This window comes from Caretta caretta, chromosome 8 (assembly GCF_965140235.1).
Source record: "Caretta caretta isolate rCarCar2 chromosome 8, rCarCar1.hap1, whole genome shotgun sequence".
Classification (NCBI taxonomy): domain Eukaryota; kingdom Metazoa; phylum Chordata; order Testudines; family Cheloniidae; genus Caretta; species Caretta caretta.
The window spans coordinates 47,430,323-47,450,035 of record NC_134213.1 but is presented as its reverse complement, the minus strand read 5'-3'; the positions used below and the strand labels follow the sequence as shown (position 1 = coordinate 47,450,035).

Sequence of the window (19,713 nt, the reverse complement as noted above, 5' to 3'; positions counted from 1 at the left end):
TTCTCTGCACTCAGCCAGAGTGACTGTACTACAGCTCTCCATGTGGGAGGAGATCCACCCTCTAAGCATCTACACAGTTGCTACTGCAGTAGCTTCTATGATGCCTGTGGCTCCTCTCTGCAGGGGACAAATGATAGCCAATTCATATACTGGTAGTGGATACACCAGCTATACTACTGGCTTGGCATCCAAGCACATCAGAGTGCTGGGAGCTCCCAATGCACCCTCCGAGCAGCCTCCCACCTCACACAAATGACAGAACACTGCTTCTGCTGTGCATGGCCCCCTGTTCTCATGGAAAAGGAGGCAGTATTTGTCTCCGAGTTCACGACAGCTAAACACTTTTAAAAGCACATGCAGTACTAATGACAGAGACAAACATGCAACTACATATAACATCCTTATTAAAAGGGTGAGATACCTGCAGCGGTTGTGGTACAAACGGTGCCATAGGTGTTTCAGCCAGGCTAGCAATTGGCCACATTCCCTTTGTGCAGCTTGTGCCTGGAAACCCCAACCAGAGCAGGGTGGCTCTTGTGCCTCTGTCCTGGCTTCTGGCCAGCAAGCTTGAGTCTGAACTTTCCTGAAAGGAGCCAGCTTTTCGAGATTCTGAGCATAACTAAACTCTGCTATACCCAATGAACTCAGGAGCACACAGTAAGCTGGAAGAGCAGTCAGTTTTAAATTCTTCAGAACACGTAGGCCGCACTGAAAGCAACAAGTTTGGCTTCACACTGCTGCTGACTCGCAAAGCTATATGTGGAAGTAGACACCGGGAGCTATTCCAAACTGGGAGAACAACAAAAAAAATGGAGGCCGAAGAAGAGCAGAGAACCTCCCATCACCCGGATCTCCCTTGCGTCAGCCAAGAGGCTCTAGGATGAGAGAGCAGAAGACAAACAATAATCCTTCTCCTTCAATGTCTGTCACTCTATGTCCCCTCCATTAGCTCAGTTGTAAAATCCCTTCACTCTTTCTGCCTGCCTCTCACAGCAGAGACCATCCCACCAACGCCCACCTTGGGACATGCCTTAACATCAGATCCTTCCACTCCTGCTCCCATGCTGCTTAATGGCTCTGGAGAAAGTCAAGGACCCTACAAACTTCCTATGCTACAATGTCAAACGCTACTTCTCCACCTCATGAGTCTCAGTCCCCAAATATGTGCCCACAATCCCTGCCCATTACCTATCTGCAACCAAAACTTCCTCCCTAAATGCCTATGTATTTAATTTATACTCTCCTTTCATACCCACTGCTAACTTAAAGGCATGATACGTATGAATGTTAAAATGCAGTAGCCTAATGAGCTGACAAGTTTGACCCTGATGTGTTCAGAACTGTATGGTTAACCTGTCAACGGCTGCTGAATTGCATTAGCGCTTGAAGATGAACTGCAAATGTAAACCAAAGTGAATTTAGTTGAGTAATATGTATTCAATTCCCTAGCAACCAGGATAAGAGGGGTATTTGGCACTTAAAAATAGTTTATTTAATACTGAAGTCCAGTTGGCCAGTTTCGTTCAGTTGTGATGTACAAAGTGATGCATTTATCACAGGTACTGCATCTAGGAAATCTTGTTGAAGCCCAGAACTGGCATAGGGTGTAGAGAAAGTAGGCTACAGTATTTTGATTATGGTTTCCAAATATAAAAGAATATTTTGAACCCCGTAAACTGCACCAGATACAAACATTAAAAAGCAGATACGTGATAGCCATAGGCTCCAGCTCCATCAGGTTATCCTCAGAAGTTGTGACATCTCAGAATAATGCCTTGTGCATCATGACAGATTTTTTGTATTGCAATAGCACCTAGGCACTGTTCAAACACAGAACACAGTCCCTGCCCTAGTTTACAAGTTAAAGTTTCATCTGTACCGCAGCCATTTCAAATCTGGGGACAACTTACACCTTCAAGTCAGTGCCACTGCTATGGGAACCCGCATGGTCCCACACTATGCCAACATTTTTATGGCTGACTTTGAACAACGCTTCCTCAGCTCTCGTTCCCTAGCGCCCCTCCTCTACTTGCGCTACATTGATGACATCTTCATCATATGGACCCACAGAAGGAGGCCCTTGAGGAATTCCACCATGATTTCAACAATTTCCATCCCACCATCAACCTCAGCCTGGACCAGTCCACACAAGAGATCCATTTCCTGGACACTACAGTGCAAATAAGTGACGGTCACATAAACACCACCCTATACTGGAAACCTACTGACAGCTATACTTATCTACATGCCTCCAGCTTCCATCCAGGACACATCACACGATCCATTGTCTACAGCCAAGCCCTAAGATACAATCGAATTTGCTCCAATCCCTCAGACAGAGACAAACACCTACAAGATCTTTATCAAGCGTTCTTACAACTACAATATCCACCTGGGGAATTGAGGGAACAGATTGACACAGCGAGATGGGTATCCAGAAGTCACCTACTACAGGACAGGCCCAACAAGGAAAATAACAGAACACCACTGGCCATCACATACAGCCCCCAGCTAAAACCTCTCCAGCACATCAACGATCTACAACCTATCCTGGAAAACGATCCCTCACTCACAGACTTTGGGAAGCAGGTCAGTTCTGCTTACAGACAGCCCCCCAACCTGAAGCAAATACTCACCAGCAACTACACACCACACCACAGAAACACTAACCCAGGAACCAATCCCTGTAGCAAACTTCATTGTCTACTCTGTCCCCATATCTACTCTAGTGACATTGTGTGGACAGAGGTCTCAACCACATCAGCCACACCATCAGGGATAACATTTCACAAATCCCCTTTCTTCCGAAAGCATTATATGCATTATGGGCCTACTAATGCAAGAGCAAAGCTCCCATTGAAAGCAGGGTGCTCAGCAATTCACAAGACCAAGTTCAATTATAGGTACAGAATCTCTGGACTGCTGCAGCCTCTGGAGTGGAGGGTGGCAGCCAAATGGTACACAGGATGCTTCACAGCAGTGTTTGGAAGGGAAATTCTGTGCAGTGACAGTGGGACAAACCTCTGTACTTCCAAAACACAACACAGGTAGAGCTGGTTGGTAATTTTTCAGTGGAACGGTTTTGTCAGAAAATGTCAAGTAGGAAAGGGTCAGTTTTAACAAAACTTTTGTCAGGAAGGTTTCACGAGTCCAGGATGGATTTTTCACATAGATACAGAACCCCAGAATAGCCAGTAACCCAGTGGTTAGGGAACTCACCTGAGATGTGGGAGAGACCCAGTTCAAATCCCTGCTCTGCCTGATTCAGACCAGGGACTTGAACCCAGGTTTCCCACATCCCAGGTGAGTGCCTGAACAGGCAGACTATTGTCTATACTGGGGTCTCACTCTGTTTTTTTTTTTGCAAAACATTTTGAAAGGTCTTGTTTCATCCGAATGTGGAGGAAAATTTTTGAAACCTCAAATTTTCATGGGCTGGGACAACTATTCCCCACCCAACAGTAATCACAGGCTGCACTATTTACACATAGATAACAGAACTTTGTTTTTAAGTCTTATATGAAAAATTCACATGTATGGAACACAATCTATCTACCTTGAGGATAATGGGCAATGCCAGCCTTGCCTAGATTTGAATTTATCGTTGTTGCATGGAGATTATTCTACACTTGATGTCTAAACCCCGTTCTTTGACGGGGTTACTGGCCTAGTGGATGGGGGAAAGCAGAAGACATGATATATCTTAATTTTAGTAAGGCTTTTGACACAGTACCACATGACAGTCTCTTATGAAAACTAGGGAAATGTGGTTTAGATGAAATTACTAGGACGTGGATGTACAACTGGTTGAAAGAGTATACTCAAAGAGTAGTTGTCAATGGCTTACTGTCAAATTCTGAGTGTGTATCTATTGGGGTCCCACAGGGGTCTAGTAGTACTCAATATTTTCATTAATGACTTGAATAATGAATTGGAGAGTATGCTTATAAAATTTGCATTTGACACCAAGCTCGGAGGGTTGCAAGCACTTTGGAGGACAAGATTAGAATTCAAAATGACCTTGACAAACTGGAGAATTGGCCTAAATTCAACCAGATGAATTCAATAAAGACAAGTACTTCACTTAGGAAGGAAAAAAATAAATCCACAATTACAAAATGGGAAATAAGTGGCTAGGTGGTTGTACTGCTCAAAAGGATTTAAGGGTCACGACAGATCACAAACTGAACATGAGTCAATGTGATGCAGCTGCAAACAGGCTATCATCATTCTGGGGCGTATTAACAAGAGTGGCGTATGTAAGACATGGGAGGTAATTGTACCGCTCTACTCAGTACCGGTGACTCCTCCACTGGAGAACTGTATCCAATTCTGGATGCATACTTTAGGAAAGATGTGGACAAATGGGAGAGAGTCCAGGGGAGAGGAATAAAAATATTACATGGTTTAGAAAATCTGACTTATGATAAAAAGGTTTAAAAAGCTGGACATATTTGCTCTTGACAAAAGACTATGTGGGGGACCTGATAACAGTCCTCGAATATGTTAAGGGCTGCTATAAAGAGAACTGATCGTTGTTCATGGACAAGAAGTAATGGGCATAATCCGCAACAAGGGAGGTTTACATCAGAGATGAGAAAAAACCTTCTCTATATAAGGATAGTTAAGCACTGGAACAAGCTTCCAAGAGAGTTTGTGAAATCCCCATCATTGGCGGTTTCTAAGAACAGTTTGGACAAAGACCTGTCAGGGACAGTCTAGGGTTGCTTGGTTCTACCTCAGTGCAGGGGGCCAGACTCGATAACTTTGAAGTGCCTTCCAGCCCTACATTTCTACGATTCTATAAACCACTGACATCCCCTTCAGCACAGCCTGAGGTTCAATTGCTACTCGTTGTACCCTTTTAATTTTTCCATTTGTTTCACTCTGAAGAAAGTGTTTCTGTCATACATTCCTGCTCCTTAATTCCTCTTCGGCTTATATATCCTGAGAATCTTCCATCTGTATGGAGAAACATTAATCAAGCAGCCAGGACCCAAACTCCATCAAACAGGAATTTTACCTTAAATATCACCTGGAAATCAACTGGTATCAAAGTGCTCCTTGTGGCAAATATCGTTTAGGAAGTGAGCAAACACGTTCTGCTCTGAGTTGCAATTTCCAAGTGGTGATAAGGAGTAACTCTATATAGTGTGTACTAGGGTAATCCAACCTGCAAGTGACATAATTGCAGGAAAATTCACATCTAAAAGAAATGGTCATAACCTTATTTGCTACTAACAAGAAAACACATTCTTGGCAACCACTGCTACCTGGAATCCAACAAGTCTCCCAGGTTACAAGCCTTAGCAACAAATGGTGGGCATAGCCATCCACCAAAGGCTCTGAAATAACTGGCCATTTCCTCCATACTACAAGCACTAACAGTGTCATCTCAGTTGATTCTCAGGCAGCTAGCTCTGATCACATCCCTATGTTAAGACACCAGGAAAGGTATCCAACTACTCCCCCATAAGAGACTGACACACACAGCCGGATGTCCTCAGACACTACAATCTCGACATTCTTAACTACCCCTGAATTGAACCTTGTGGAACACTGCATGAGACAGCCCTCAGAATAGAGAAGACATTGCCAGTACTATCTTGTGGTATCACTCAGAAAAAAAGAAAGGAATAGAACCACTCAAGAACAACTCAGTCTACCCTGCTAAGATCCACAAGCAAGTCAGCTGCACTAGCTCAGATCAACAGTACCAGAAAACGGCCGATAGCTCTACCACAGTGGTCCCCAAACTTTTTCTGGCATGTCCCCCCTTACCTGTAATGGAACCTGTCTGCAGCCCCCCTAGGAACAGCCATCAGGTGCCGGGGCGTGGAGCAGGGCTGCGACTGGGAATCGGGGCTGCAGCTGGTGCCGGGCTATTCCTGGAGCCCGAGGCTGCAGGTGGGGGCAGAGCAGGGCTGGGTGATGCTCCCTTGGGCAGGGAGGGAGCATCACCCTCGAGTGCTAGCCTGGGCCCCGCTGAACTCCCTGAACATTTCTCCGGCCCACACACCAGTTTGGGAACCACTGCTCTAACAGGATTAGTATGGACACCAGAATCTTTGTTCCTTATCAGAAGGTCAGCAATCCCACCCTATCAGTGCAGTCTCCATCCCACACCCAGGCATACAACCAAATTAAGAAGGGTCAAAAAGACACTAGGACTCACATGTGTGTGTAACTTGCGACAATCTTCATAATAATTGATAATTATTGATAATTGATAATCTTCATCCAAAAAGATGATCTGAGACAGACAATAACTGGATTGCCAGTGGCAAGAGATGATGTCTTGACAATTGCTTTTTTAAGGGAAGTTGATATCTTGTCCTTCCATAGGAGGGGGCTGACAACAGCTCAATAATAACAACGATGCTAACACTGCTGGAAGGGCTGCACAGGGGTAAAAGAAAACATACCTAGAAGTGCAGTGAGTTTGGGAAGCAGCCCAACTTGGACCATCTTGTTTCTCAGGCCCGTGTCAAAGGAGAGGTTCAGCAGAAGTCGAAGGGTGATATTCAGCAGGTCTTCATGCTCACATGGTACCATTTTCACCAGTTTTTCCACAATATCCATTTCAACCTGTATGAGAAGCATGAGAAGTCACTAAACCCACAACCTACCCAAACCTTTGCTTTTTTTTAGCAACTATTTTTAAAATTATACTTATAAATGAAAGCAAAAGCAAAGCCAATAGTTAAACGTTACTGCAGTGTCTAAAGTTTGGCCTTTGTGGCTAAAAATTTTCTAGGTCTGGTCTCTGGCTAATTATTTTTTTAAAGGAAGATTGAGCTAATGGACTCAGCCACTTGGAGTATCAGGTGAATTGTGGCGGGGGGGGGAGAAGAGACCTCAATGGGATTGTAGCAGGGATCCACTTGCTGAGTGACTTGCAGGATCCAGGGTCTAATTCAAACACAGATAACCTTGGAGTGATCTCCATTAGAAGTCAGATAGATACCCAACTGAGAGAGACACAAAATTGCTATCCAAGGAGCATGAGTCATTTCCCTACATGTTTGAGAGAGTTCCTAGGCAGGATTTGGTATGTACTCTCGTAATGTCATGCTGCCCTGTATTTTAATTTAACAGAAGAATGAAAGTGATCTTGATAGACATATCACTAAGATTACAGGACATAATCTAAGGACTGAGCAGCAGTATCATTTTCTGATATCACGTTTGCTTTACCAGCCCAAGAAAAGACATCTGATCATTGACTGACAAGTCTTCAGAAAGTTTTTCTCACCATCTTCTAAGCTACATCTGTCTGCCGTTATTGGCCATAAGAAGTGTATGTAGATTAGTTTGAACCCTTTGGGCTCTTACCATATGCATTAGGATTGTGTCTGTAGCCAACCTTTCAGTCAGAAATATGCAGAGAATGAACTCAAAGCAGCAAGAAAACTGTTAGCACCACGCTGGTGATCTTCATAAATGTGCTATATTATCCAAATTATTTGCATTACACTAGATATCTATGAGTCCAAATCGACCAATAACAATTTCTGCCCCATTGCTTTAAATGTAATTAGTAATGATGGCACTCAGATGCCAAGGTGACAAACATGATACAAACACCTAGATATATTAAATGATCACATCATTAGGAGTTTTGCCCAAGTAAGTAAAACAGGATAAAGCCTGAAACATCTAACTTGGTTCATTTTGTCTCTAAGAGTTATTCAGACACAACTAGAATGAGAGAAAACCTATAAATTTCAGAATCCCATCTCCCTCATCAGTAGCTTCCTCACTGTATGGCAATTTTTTTTTCTAAAGTATTATTTGTGCTATGAAAGAAATGCATGTGAAGATAGCCAAGCTAAGCTGTATGGTCCTTTTTCCAAGGACATGACATTTCTTACCACCCACCCACCCAGGCTTATGGAGAAAGTCTCTGGATTAGGGGCCAGCAGCAGCAACATGAAGCACTTCTGGGCTACATCCTATTACAGTATGGAAGATCCTGCTGGCTTGGGAAGGCAATAGCTCAGTCTAGCAGCCTGCTAAAGTGTAACCACATCTCCTTCCCTGAGACAACAAGAGTTAGAGATAGAATGTCAAAAAGAGGGTCTTGTTGCAGGCTGGTTTTGGGGACCTCCAGATGTTTGGATAAATACCCACACTTTTGGATGCTTATACCAATATTTGCAATTTGTCTCGTTGCCATCATATTGACATGTAATTTTGCTATGGTGACGCTGGCTCCCTACATGATTCTATATGTAGTTTTCTATAGTGGTTCCTGCTGGGGCTTGCATTATGTTTACTGTAGTCCCTTCATAGTACTAAAATCAGGGTTACAAATATTTTTAAAAGGAGTGGGATGCAAGAGGCTTATTTCACTTTCATTGGAATCTCTGACCCAATGAACAACCACCAGAGCATTTCTGTAGATTGCTACAAGACCTACCATGTCATTTTTGTTCTCCATAAAAATGCTAAGTTTCTTCAGGAAAGACACCACCAGAATAAGCAGCTCAAAGTTCTCTCGGTCCAGTGCTTTCACTAGCATGTGTACAATGTTCTTGTTCCTCATCTTCAGCTCTGTACGTGTGTCCTCAGCAAGGTTCAGCAGCAGATAAAGAGCAACTAACATCAAAATCAATCATACCAATAGGTCAAAGATACTGGAACTATGTCAATCTACATTAAACGTTTAGATTGGGATTTTCAAAAGTGTTCAGCACTGACTGTATCCCACTGATTTTAAGCAAGGCTGAAGTTGAATGCTTTGATCCCCATTTAGAATAGAAAGTTAGAATTACAATCCACTTCTATTATGTTATATAGGTTTTGAAAATACAGTTTTATAAAATTAAGCAGTGGAGAATCAGGCCCTACATTTTTGCAGTTATGCCAGTTTTAATAATTATCTATGTTGCTAATAAAAGCTAAGAAGTGTCTGGAAATACGTAATTTTTTAATTTGGCAGTGTTCTCTTCATTTACCTGTCTCCCAATTTTTTCGCAGATCTGCACCTGCCTGCCAGACCTCAACGTGTTTTCTGGCTACTACATGGAGGCACACTGCGTCAGCACTCACACTGCCTGCTTAGAGAGGCCAAGTACTGTAAACATAGTTTTTCCCTGATTGCTGCAGAGCTTGATTTTTAAAAGATGAAAATGTAAGATTATTACAAAGACCCGATTTTAAAAAAAAAAATCATTACTTCACTTTTCACAAGAGAACTTAGTGCTGGTGTAAAGCACTAGACTGAGTGTCTTGGAAAAAGAACAATTCTATGCACAGAACAGACATAGTACAGCAGCAATGCAGTACTCTCTGCCAGTGATTCTCAATCCCTAACAAATGAATTATGCATACAGGTGAGAAGCTTGTCAGTCTCCCTGGCTCATTTAATTGCGGGCTTCTGGACTGAGAATACCAACAAAGGGGCCCATTGATAATCCTTGTGGTGGTAGAACTGGGCTAAGAACCATGTAGCGTGTTCTGAAGAGAACTTAAAAGGAACAAGTAGCACTGAAAGGAAATACAATTTGCTTTATATACATATTCAAGTACTAGATCTGCAGCTCGTACAAATAGGCATCTTTATGGATTTCAGTGGAGCTATAATAGTTTGCACCAGCTGATAATCTGGTCCTTGCAAGACTCCAACACCATTCAATGGCAGGAGCAATGTCACCAGCAGTATGCAGTGTTCTGGCAAACGCACATCAATGTTCTCTCTTTGAGATTGGACGACTACTTAAATAATGTTTAAAACATTGCCAAAGAATGCAGATTAAGACTACTAACAAATTAGAAAAATTAAAATAAACATCTTCCACACTAGTTAAAAGTTCTCAGCAAGTCCTGGCCCTCCATGCTGTGACAAGGATCTCCTTGCCTTTTGCTTATGTTTTAGGAGTTCATACCTCGCAGCAGCTGTTCCTGCTTGACAACCAGCCCCTGGTACTTTTTATAGGTTTTCTCATAGTCCTTTTTCAGGGTTTGATTCTCAGGATCTTCATCAAGTAAATAACTGGAGTTAAGGATTGTATAGTAATACAGCAAAAGACACAGGGAAATTACACAATGGGGACAAATATTAATCAGAGATGTTATTTGATCACCAGCTGGGACTACATAGTCTGTGTAATAATGAATAAGATGTTTCAGAGTTGTAGCCGAGTTAGTCTGTATCAGCAAAAACAATGATGAATAAGAGGTTGCCCATGGGACGTTTCTATTAAAATGTGGTCCACACTATGAATAGGTTTAGGAACAATGGTGTTAAGGATTCTACTAGTAATAAAAATGTCCCATATAAGCCATACTACTGGTAAATTAAAACACTTAGGTTAAAATCATTTTTAAAAATCAAACAATCCCTTCTCCAGCTCAGATTTTTAAAACTTTTGGTTTTCACCTGCCCTAGTCCTGCAACTAGATTTTGCGCACTTTTACTCATCTTCTGTACTGACATGAGTTACTACACATATAGTTTGCTTCAACCACCAGGAATCAGGAAAGCTTAATGTTGCCCAAGCACCGAGAGAGGATATCAGCTTTCTTCTTCTTGATGAGTTCCTCCTGCCAGAGCCCATGTCTCTTCAGCTCATGATCTATGATGTTCATACACAGAGCTCCAATTTTGTAGTGTGTGATTAGGCCATGAAACTGAGAAAAACTATATTAAAAAAAGATATGCAGTGTATGAGTGAAATAAAGCCAAGAATGTGTTCAAAACCGGGGTAGTAAGATTTCATAGTATTGCACAACCTGACTGCTTTTCATTAGAGCTAGTCGAAAAAAATTCAGTGAAACAGTTTTCTATCGGAAAATGCTATTTTGTCAAACTAGAAGCATTTTGTGAGAATGTGTCAATTTTGATGAAAATTTTGATAGGAATAATTCAACTAATTTCATTTTGATATAGAAAATTTTTTTTTATTTTGTCATTTCAATTTATTTTGTTTAGATTTTTAATAATAGTTCATATTTTAAGATGTCTAAAAAACAAAATGAATATCTAAATTAAATGATTTGATGGACATGAACTGAACTTTTTCAAAATTTTCATCCACAGGAAATTGATTTTTTTTTTTTGTTCTGATTTGGAACACACACACACAAACCTGATAGGTCATAATCTCTCTTGGAACAAAAATTCCATATTTCCAGCCAGCTGTAGATTGTATGTTAAAAAATGGTTCAGCCAGGCCACCCTCACAAAAAAAAAAAAAAAAAAAAACCAGGGGTGGGGGAGGGAAGGTAACAATCCACCTATGTGATAACTTCTTTTTCACCAATATTCTAGATGTAGTGAAGCTGTAACATTACTAACAATTGGATATTTCACATTTCAATTGAATACTTGAGTTCTGAATAGTGTTTTCATTGATGGGGGAGTTATGTGGGAGATAAGGAAGTCACCAAAGAGTCCAGTGGGATAGGGGACAGGACTGGAACTCAAAAACCATGGGTTCTGTGATCCTGGCTCTGCTGAGGCCCATGTCCCCGTGTGTTTCCCCATATGTAGTGACATTTCTCAGTAAAAGTGCTTTCAGATGCAGTTCCAAACTATACTAGAGCAGAAAATAACTAAAAACTCAAAGCAACTGATAGAGCAAGCTCCTCACCTCTGTGTATAAATTCTTGCACTTACCTTGAAAAGCAAAAGAAAATATAAATAATATTAGTAGCAAGTTCCACACTTTGTTTCCAGTCTTCTCTCAGCACTCTGGCTAATGCACCCAGTGCAGTTTCTAAAAAAACAAACAAGATTTAGATGAACGTGTGTAGTGCCTCTTTCTCTCTGACCCGCTTGCGCTAAACAGATTAAACACACCTTTCACTGCATTCTTTCAAGCAGCAGAATCTGCCAATTAGTGCAAGGAGCAGGTGAGGCCATGTAGGCCCCTGCCACCAGAGTGACCTCAGCCTTCAGACACTTTCATGGGGGGAGGGATAGCTCAGTGGTTTAAGCTTTGGCCTGCTAAACCCATGGTTGTGAGTTCAATCCTTGAGGGGGCCATTTAGGGATATGGGGCAAAAATTGGGGATCGGTCCTGCTTTGAGCAGGGAGATGGACTAGATGACCTACTGAGGTCCATGCCAACCCTGATATTCTATGATTCTATGATTAACATGGCCACCATTTGACTGCCTAATGTTTTTTGCGTCCATCTCTCAGACCAGACTAATCCTATTTTATGACATGGGGTGGGCCAGTTGGAGAGGACACACTGGGGCATCAATGGTGAAACAGTTCGGCTGAGGCACCAGAGGAGAGAAGGGATGGCTGGAGAGAGGACAAGGGAAAAAGAGCATCACCACCACAAACCCTTAACTCAGATCTTGCTTTATATAATGTGTTGCTTTACAGAGGGTAAGCTCTTGGGGGGCAAGGAATGCCTTCCTCTATAACTCTCTCTCCATTCTCCTCCTCCCCCCACATACACTGCACCTAGCACATTTTGGGTGCTACGGCACTGTTGAGATATAACCAGTAAATGTATCCTTGCCCTACTTTGCTCTAAGAGCAAACTAATACTAGAACCCCATCCCATCCCAAATGAAAGATGTGGGAGTGGACAGAAAGCTCCACAGATATGGACAAAAACAGCATAACTTTATGAGAGGATTTGGAAGTTACCATTGAGCAGCAATTCTTCCAAATTATCAGGGTTCCTGGCGAGTTGTAAGATAAGGGCAGAGCCACGCACCTTATCAGGAATATCCTCATACAGTAACTCAATGTACTCATCCATGTCATTGATATTGGCTACTTCATCAATCTGAAAGCATCAAAGACATAGCTGGGCTCCGACACAGAGAAAAAGGAACCCACTCAACACGCAGCCAAAAAAAAAAAAAGACGTTACTTTGCAGACAAAACAGGAAAGAGTGTGTAGCTAAGTCTTAAGATGTAAACGATAACAAAAACCAAACACCATGTACAGAACCATTGCTACTGATTGCCCAGAACACACAAGGAGATTTAATTACAAAAACAATTGACGCTAAGTAGCAGCTTCGTCATGTCTAGCCCCATGTTCCGGAATCTCACTCATATGACCCTCTAAGTATATAACTCAAAGACAAATGTGCAAGAATTTTACCACTTATGGAGAGGACTTTTATTTTATTATTTCATATTTTTAAACCAAGGTCTTTAATAAAAAATTCTTCAATATTTTACTCATCGGCTTTGCATCTATATTTTTTCCTTTTAATATAAAACAGTCCTATAAGAGTAAAGGTCTTCATATTTAGCTTCCTTTAAATTCTAGCTTGATTCCTACCTCCATTCCTTCAAAAGGTGGTGGATCCTTCGGTTTACTAGATTTCTCTTTCTTTTCTATAGCGATAAAAGACATGGTTATAATTAATGTTGTGCATATTCATTGACAATAGCATAGTCAGTATTATCCTAGTATCTAGGAGCCCCAAACATAGAACAAAGAGGATCCCCACCCCACAGAGTTTACAATCTAAGTACTGTATATAACAAAGCTCAAGTGTTGTTTTTGCTCAGCTCTGTAGCCAGAGCAAGAAGGAGCCAAGGAGAAAATTTCGCCATGACTTTTTGACACTCAGAATAATGTACTGCAAGTTTCTTTTTAAAAAGTTTGGGGTGTTTTGTTTTTTTTAATGAATACATCTTTAGAAGCCTAACATTTTTAACTGCATAAGAACTGAAAAATTCAGAGTTAAGCCCCCTTACATATACGTGCCTTGGAACAGAGTATCATCACATGATTACAAGATCATGGATACCCTCACTATAATGTGGGATCGGACCTTCAGGATTAAATTTTCCTCTGTGCAGAGGGCCACCAGAAAGCTTAGGTCAGACTTAGTGACACATACTTACATGACAAATTCTGTTGGTATGTACGACACAAAGGTGGAAAACAATTGCTTTCAGTAAGCTATTTGTCTAATCAGAACTTTGTAGGCCTTGATTCAGCATTTCCTAAGAAGTGTGCATGATGGTAAAGGGTGGAAGTGACTAAACAGTTAAAAGTAAAGCATTCTAGGATTTTTGTTGCTGACAAGAAAAGTTTGTGATGTACAGACATAGTGAAAGTTTCTGACTTTCTCTGGGGAAGGCGTTGAGGCTATGGCTTTGTTCTCATCAAGGCCTGCGTGTAAAGGCTGTTGAACCCTTTTACGGAGCGACGAGCTCTCAAGCATGCAACATATTGGTCCAAAATAGACATCTCTGTGGAGCAGGAAGAGCACTTTTTAAACCCTGTGTTCTGGCTCATGCGGTGGTATGGCAGGAGTGCCTGTGGGTAAGTCCAAAATTCTATACATAAAAAAGCATCCAAACAAACGTTAAAGGTAACTGACAAATGGTAAAACATTGGGCATGGGTCTATTCTGCTTCTTTATGATAAAGGCCTGAAAAGTTTGAGCTTTTTTAGGGGGTGGGAGAAGGTGTTTGTTTGTTTCAAGAAAAGTTAGCTGCTTGTTTGTTTCTTTTTTATCATAGCTAGGGCCTTACCAAATTCATGGTTCATTTTGGTCAATTTCATGGTTGTAGGATTTTTAAAACCTTAAATTTCATGATTTCAGCTATTTAAATATGAAATTTCACAGTGTTGTAATTATAGGGATCCTGAAGGGGGAGGGGAGTCACAAGGTCATTGTAGGGGGGCGGGGAGTTGTTGTACTGCTATCCTTACTTCTGCACCGCTGAAGGCAGAGCTGCCGCCAGCAGCAGCACAGAAGTAAGGATGGCATGGTATGGTATTGCCACCCTCTCCACCCACCCAGCTCTGAAAGCAGCAGTGTAGACTAAGGGTGGCATGGTATGGTATTGCCACCCTTACTTCTGTGCTGCTGCTGACAGGGCACTGCCTTCAGAGCTGGGCACATGGCCAACAGTTGCCACTCTCTGGCCACCCAGCTCTGAAGACAACACACAAGTAAGGGTGGCAATACTGCAAACCCCTTGCAACTCCCTTTTGGGTCAGGACCCCCAATTTGAGAAACCCTGGTCTCCCCTGTGAAATCTGTATAGTATGGGTAAAAGCACACAAAAGACCAGATTTCACGGTCCGTGACGCGTTTTTCATGGCTGTGAATATGGTAGGGTCCTAATAATAGCATATCATATCTAATGTCAAGTGGCTGGTTTTTTTGCTGCCACTCTATTGGAGGAGCCAGAGAAAAGGACTGGGCATTCTCACAAGCCTTAGTTGAAGAGATGGAGTGTTGAATATTTATCCAAAAAAAGCTTTTCTTCCTATTGTTTACTAAATGCCTAGTAATAAGACCAAGAGGAAAACAAGAGAGTTTTAAACAAACAGTCTGAATAAAAAATCAGCTCCTCTCTCAATTAATCAGGTTTTGCTTCCTTTGAATCCATGATGTCATAAAGTACTAATTCTCAGGTCACCCACCTACAGAATTTTCCAGTATATAATGAGTAGACAAGATCTACATTATTAATATATGTAACAGGCAGAAAGGTACCATTTAAAAATAATGTAATTTCAGGTTTTCTTTAGACAGGAATAAGGAAAAAATTATGAACTATCACAGCCCAGTATTTTTGCTTTTGCACTAAGAACTACGCATTCCACTAAAAAGTAGCCACAAAAGAACACAGCAGAAAAGAGTTAAGAAAACCTAACCTATAATTGTGCCTATATAACGAAAGAGCTGGGTTTGCAATCACATAGGAGATTGCTAGGGATTGGAAACTTTTATACCTTCTGTTCCAGAACATGAGTTGGTAGATGTATGCCTGCAAGCCCCTAACAATTAACTGCTTTGAAAAGGAATCCAGGACTGGAGTGGAAATTTCTCCAGGATTTTTGCCTTCTTTGTGTCTTACCAAGAGACAAATCTGAAAATGCTAGAATTCTTTTAACCTTATTAAATCTCGAAGTGCCTCAGGACTGAAGGCCCCTGAACCAGATGTTAAACAGAGGTTTAAATAAAGCTAGGGTGTAACAGTACAGCTCTGTCAGCAGACAAAGTGAGGACTCATAGTACTATAAAGAACCTGTTGGCTCTGCAATTTAACAGGCATTGAACCACAGCTTCCAGATAAAGACATTGGAAAGCATCTATCCTATTAACTGGTTGTAACAGAAAAGAGAAGAAGAGGTTGTAATTTTCATGGAAATAATTCCATCGTCATCTTTACAGCACTATTTGAAATAATCATTTCAGCATTTAGAACAGAAAACTTTAACCGAGACATAAAAATTGAAAGAGAAGCATCAATATTAAGTTTGACTAATCAAAATTCAGAATGTACTTAGATCATCAAAATGACAACTCTTTCCCCACACGATTCTGTCAATTCTTCCAGGTACGGCACAAAACACACTCTCCCCTTCCCTCCTCAGGTTTCTGAGTATCAGAGAAAGTAGCATCTGAATTAGAACCCCCAAACTACAGAGTATCGCTATAGCTGCTACATTCCAGCTCCCCATTCACCCTGTTCTCTCTCTCGCTTACCTTTCCCGGAAGAGGCATCTCTGCGGTTCTGCAGGTAGTACAGCAGCTGCTCCACTTCCGCTAGCTTGGAGGGGTGAATGAGCTTGCATTCCTCCACCACCTTTCGAGCCAGGGAAGCAACGTCTGTGTTTGCATTAAGACTCTTCAGCCGAATACTGCAAGACACAGTTCAGATCGTTTTCTCCCCAGTTGATGTAGGATTTTTGTATCTTCAATACTTCGATTTAAACTTTTATAGTCATGAGTTTGTCAAGGCAGAGATGATCTACAGACATCTGATGCTCATGCTACAGTTTGGAACAACCAAGATCAGAAAGCAGTGGCACCCTGGAGTTCAGGACAGCAAGCAACTGTCTGTCAAATAGACTTAAAAGGATAGGACCATTTCTCACCAGCTGATCAAACAACAGCTTTAGAGATGGCTGCATTAGCAAATGCCTAATATCTGGTCAAGACACAGCAGCAAATAAGGAGTCAGTGATCTATTTCCAAAAAAGTTCTCTAAAGGTAACTATCCTTTATTAATATGAAACTCCCAGAGCATAGCATAGAAAAAATACCTGTCAGAAATAAAATCTGCTGTCAGTATTGATTCTGCAAGAGTTTCCTCACACTGCATTACAACCTAAGAACATAAGAATGGCCATACTGGGTCAGACCAAAGGTCCATCCAGCCCAGTATCCTGTCTGCTGACAGTGGCCAGCACCAGGTGCCCCAGAGGGAGCAAACCTAACAGGCAATTATCAAGTGATCTCTCTCCTGCCATCCATCTCCACCCTCTGTCAGACAGAGGCTAGGGACACCATTCCTTACCCATCCTGGCTAATAGCCATTAATGGACTTAACCTGCATGAATTTATCTAGTTCTCTTTTAAATCCTGTTATAGTCCTAGCCTTCACAACCTCCTCAGGCAAGGAGTTCCACAGGTTCACTGTGCGCTGAGTGAAGAAGAACTTCCTTTTATTTGTTTTAAACCTGCTGCCCATTAATTTCATTTGGCGGCCCCTAGTTCTTATATTATGGGAACAAGTAAATAATTTTTCCTTATTCACTTTCTCCACACCACTCATGATTTTATATACCTCCATCATGTCCCCCCCTTAGTCTCCTCTTTTCCAAGCTGAAAAGTCCTAGCCTCTTTAATCTCTCCTCATAAGGAACCTGTTCCAACCCCCTAATCATTTTAGTTGCCCTTCTCTGATCCTCTTCTAATGCCACTATATCTTTTTTGAGATGAGGAGACCACATTTGTATGCAGTATTCAAGATGTGGGCGTACCATGGATTTATATAAGGGCAAGAAGATATTCTCCATCTTATTCTCTATTCCTTTTTTAATGATTCCTAACATACTGTTTGCTTTTTTGACTGCCGCTGCACACTGCGTGGACGTCTTCAGAGAACTATCCACGATGACTCCAAGATCTCTTTCCTGATTAGCTGTAGCTAAATTAGCCCCCATCATATTGTATGTATAGTTGGGGTTACTTTTTCCAATATGCATTACTTTACATTTATCCACATTAAATTTTATTTGCCATTTTGTTGCCCAATCACTTAGTTTTGTGAGATCTTTTTGAAGTTTTCACATTAGGACAGCCAGAGAAAGAAGTCTACTTTACCATAAAGGACTCAATCACAGATCATACTAGTGACAGAGAGTAAGCCAGAGCAGATATCTGTAAGCACAGACCAGGGGGTGGAATAAAAGGATTTCTGTTGAGTCCTGGATGGAATAGCATGGATTCATTGTAAACAAGACAAACATTTTTAGTGTGTTAAGAAAATACTACTATTGCAGATTTTTTGATACAATGGAAATGTTTTTTTCCCACCTGTTCCTTGTTCTTAAAAAAGAACCCCCGCATTCAGACACATATGCTCCATCTTTTTTAAAAAAAAAAAAAATTCGCCCTCAGGCAAAAACCAGACCTGCAAAGTTTCACCTTTAAGGTGAAAGTCTGAGGAAGTTACTGGAAAAGGGCCTTTTACAACAGAAATGCTTAGGCAACCTTAACTACAGAGGGCACAACAACTGTGCCCTGTATAAAGAAAATGCAGACAACAGTGAAATTGCTAACATTAACTGGACATACACATCCTCCAAATAAGGGATGCAGTGTATCCCAATGGACAGAGCACCAGATTAGGCCTCAGATGATCTGGGTTTTATCCCAAGCTGTGCCATTGACCACTGTGTGACCATGAGCAAGTAACTTCACTTCTCCCTGCCACAGGCACCAACTTTTCTTGGTGCCAGTGGGTGCTCGCACCCCCACGGCCCCAACTCCGCTCCATTCCTGCCCCTATTGAATCCCTCCCCATATCCCCACCCTGGCCCCGCCTCTTCCCCAAGTGTGCCTCGTTCCCTCTCCTCCCCTCTCCCTCCCAGGCTTGCCGTGTGAAACAGCTGTTTCGTGGCACAAGCACTGGAAGGGAGGCGGGAGAAGCAGGACGCGTTGGCTCGCTCAGGGGAGGAGGCGGAGGTGAGCTGGGGAGCTGCCGGTGGGTGCTCCGCACCCACCAATTTTTCCCTGTGGATGCTTCAGCCCCGGAGCACCCACGGAGTCGGCGCCTATTCTCCCTGCTTCAGCTTCCCCATCCATAAGATGGGGAGAATGATAATTATTTTCCTTTACAAAGTACCTTGAGATATACAGATGGAAAACATTATAAAAACTAAAGTTTAATACTACAATGAATATATGCTACAACAACACTGCAAACAACTATGCATATATGTTATTTCCAGACTTAATACTAATTTAATTAAATGTTTTGAAGTTTGAAAAAGTTTCAGTAACAAAAGAAATAATATAATAGAACAGTAATTTTAAGAACTCAGCCTAGAAATCCAGGAAATTTTAACTTTAAGAAATAACCCCAAGAGTGTGCCAGGAACTTACATTTTTTGACACTCCTTGCGCTCCCCCAACATGGGGTCCCCCATTTCTCCAAGAATAGTTGCTTCCACTTCATAATGAACAATAAGGGCCTTTTCAGAGGGGTGTACATCTATGTTACCTCCTTTCACCTTCCTGCAAGGCAGAAAAACAAATTCATCACTGACTAAATGAGAAGCCCAAGGAATATCTGGGAAAACAGGTCAATGTGAATTGGACATCTCTGATCAAGCAGTTTGTATGACTGAGACAGATTCTACCTACATAGCATAAACCCAGTCTTGGTACTCTTTGCATTAGCACATGGTCTCTCCCACGTTCCTTCAACTTACATACGAATCTTAGCACAAGAGGCATCTCTATGTCTAT

The 19,713-nt window shown here is 41.7% G+C and overlaps 1 protein-coding gene across 5 annotated transcripts in view; it reads right to left on the bottom strand.

Moving 5' to 3' along the window:
• Positions 1-19,713, bottom strand: part of KIFAP3 (kinesin associated protein 3) — a 142,255-nt gene that overhangs the window by 113,227 nt on the left and 9,315 nt on the right. For all 5 annotated transcript variants that reach the window (XM_048860267.2, XM_048860268.2, XM_075131459.1 and 2 more), the window contains exons 2-10: positions 19,348-19,479; positions 16,441-16,595; positions 13,263-13,318; positions 12,614-12,755; positions 11,624-11,723; positions 10,521-10,645; positions 9,891-9,989; positions 8,423-8,601; positions 6,426-6,588 (exon numbers count right to left, since the gene is read on the bottom strand). In XM_048860267.2, the coding sequence (XP_048716224.1) occupies positions 6,426-6,588; positions 8,423-8,601; positions 9,891-9,989; positions 10,521-10,645; positions 11,624-11,723; positions 12,614-12,755; positions 13,263-13,318; positions 16,441-16,595; positions 19,348-19,479 (1,151 nt within the window). The remainder of the gene's footprint in view (positions 1-6,425; positions 6,589-8,422; positions 8,602-9,890; positions 9,990-10,520; positions 10,646-11,623; positions 11,724-12,613; positions 12,756-13,262; positions 13,319-16,440; positions 16,596-19,347; positions 19,480-19,713) is intronic.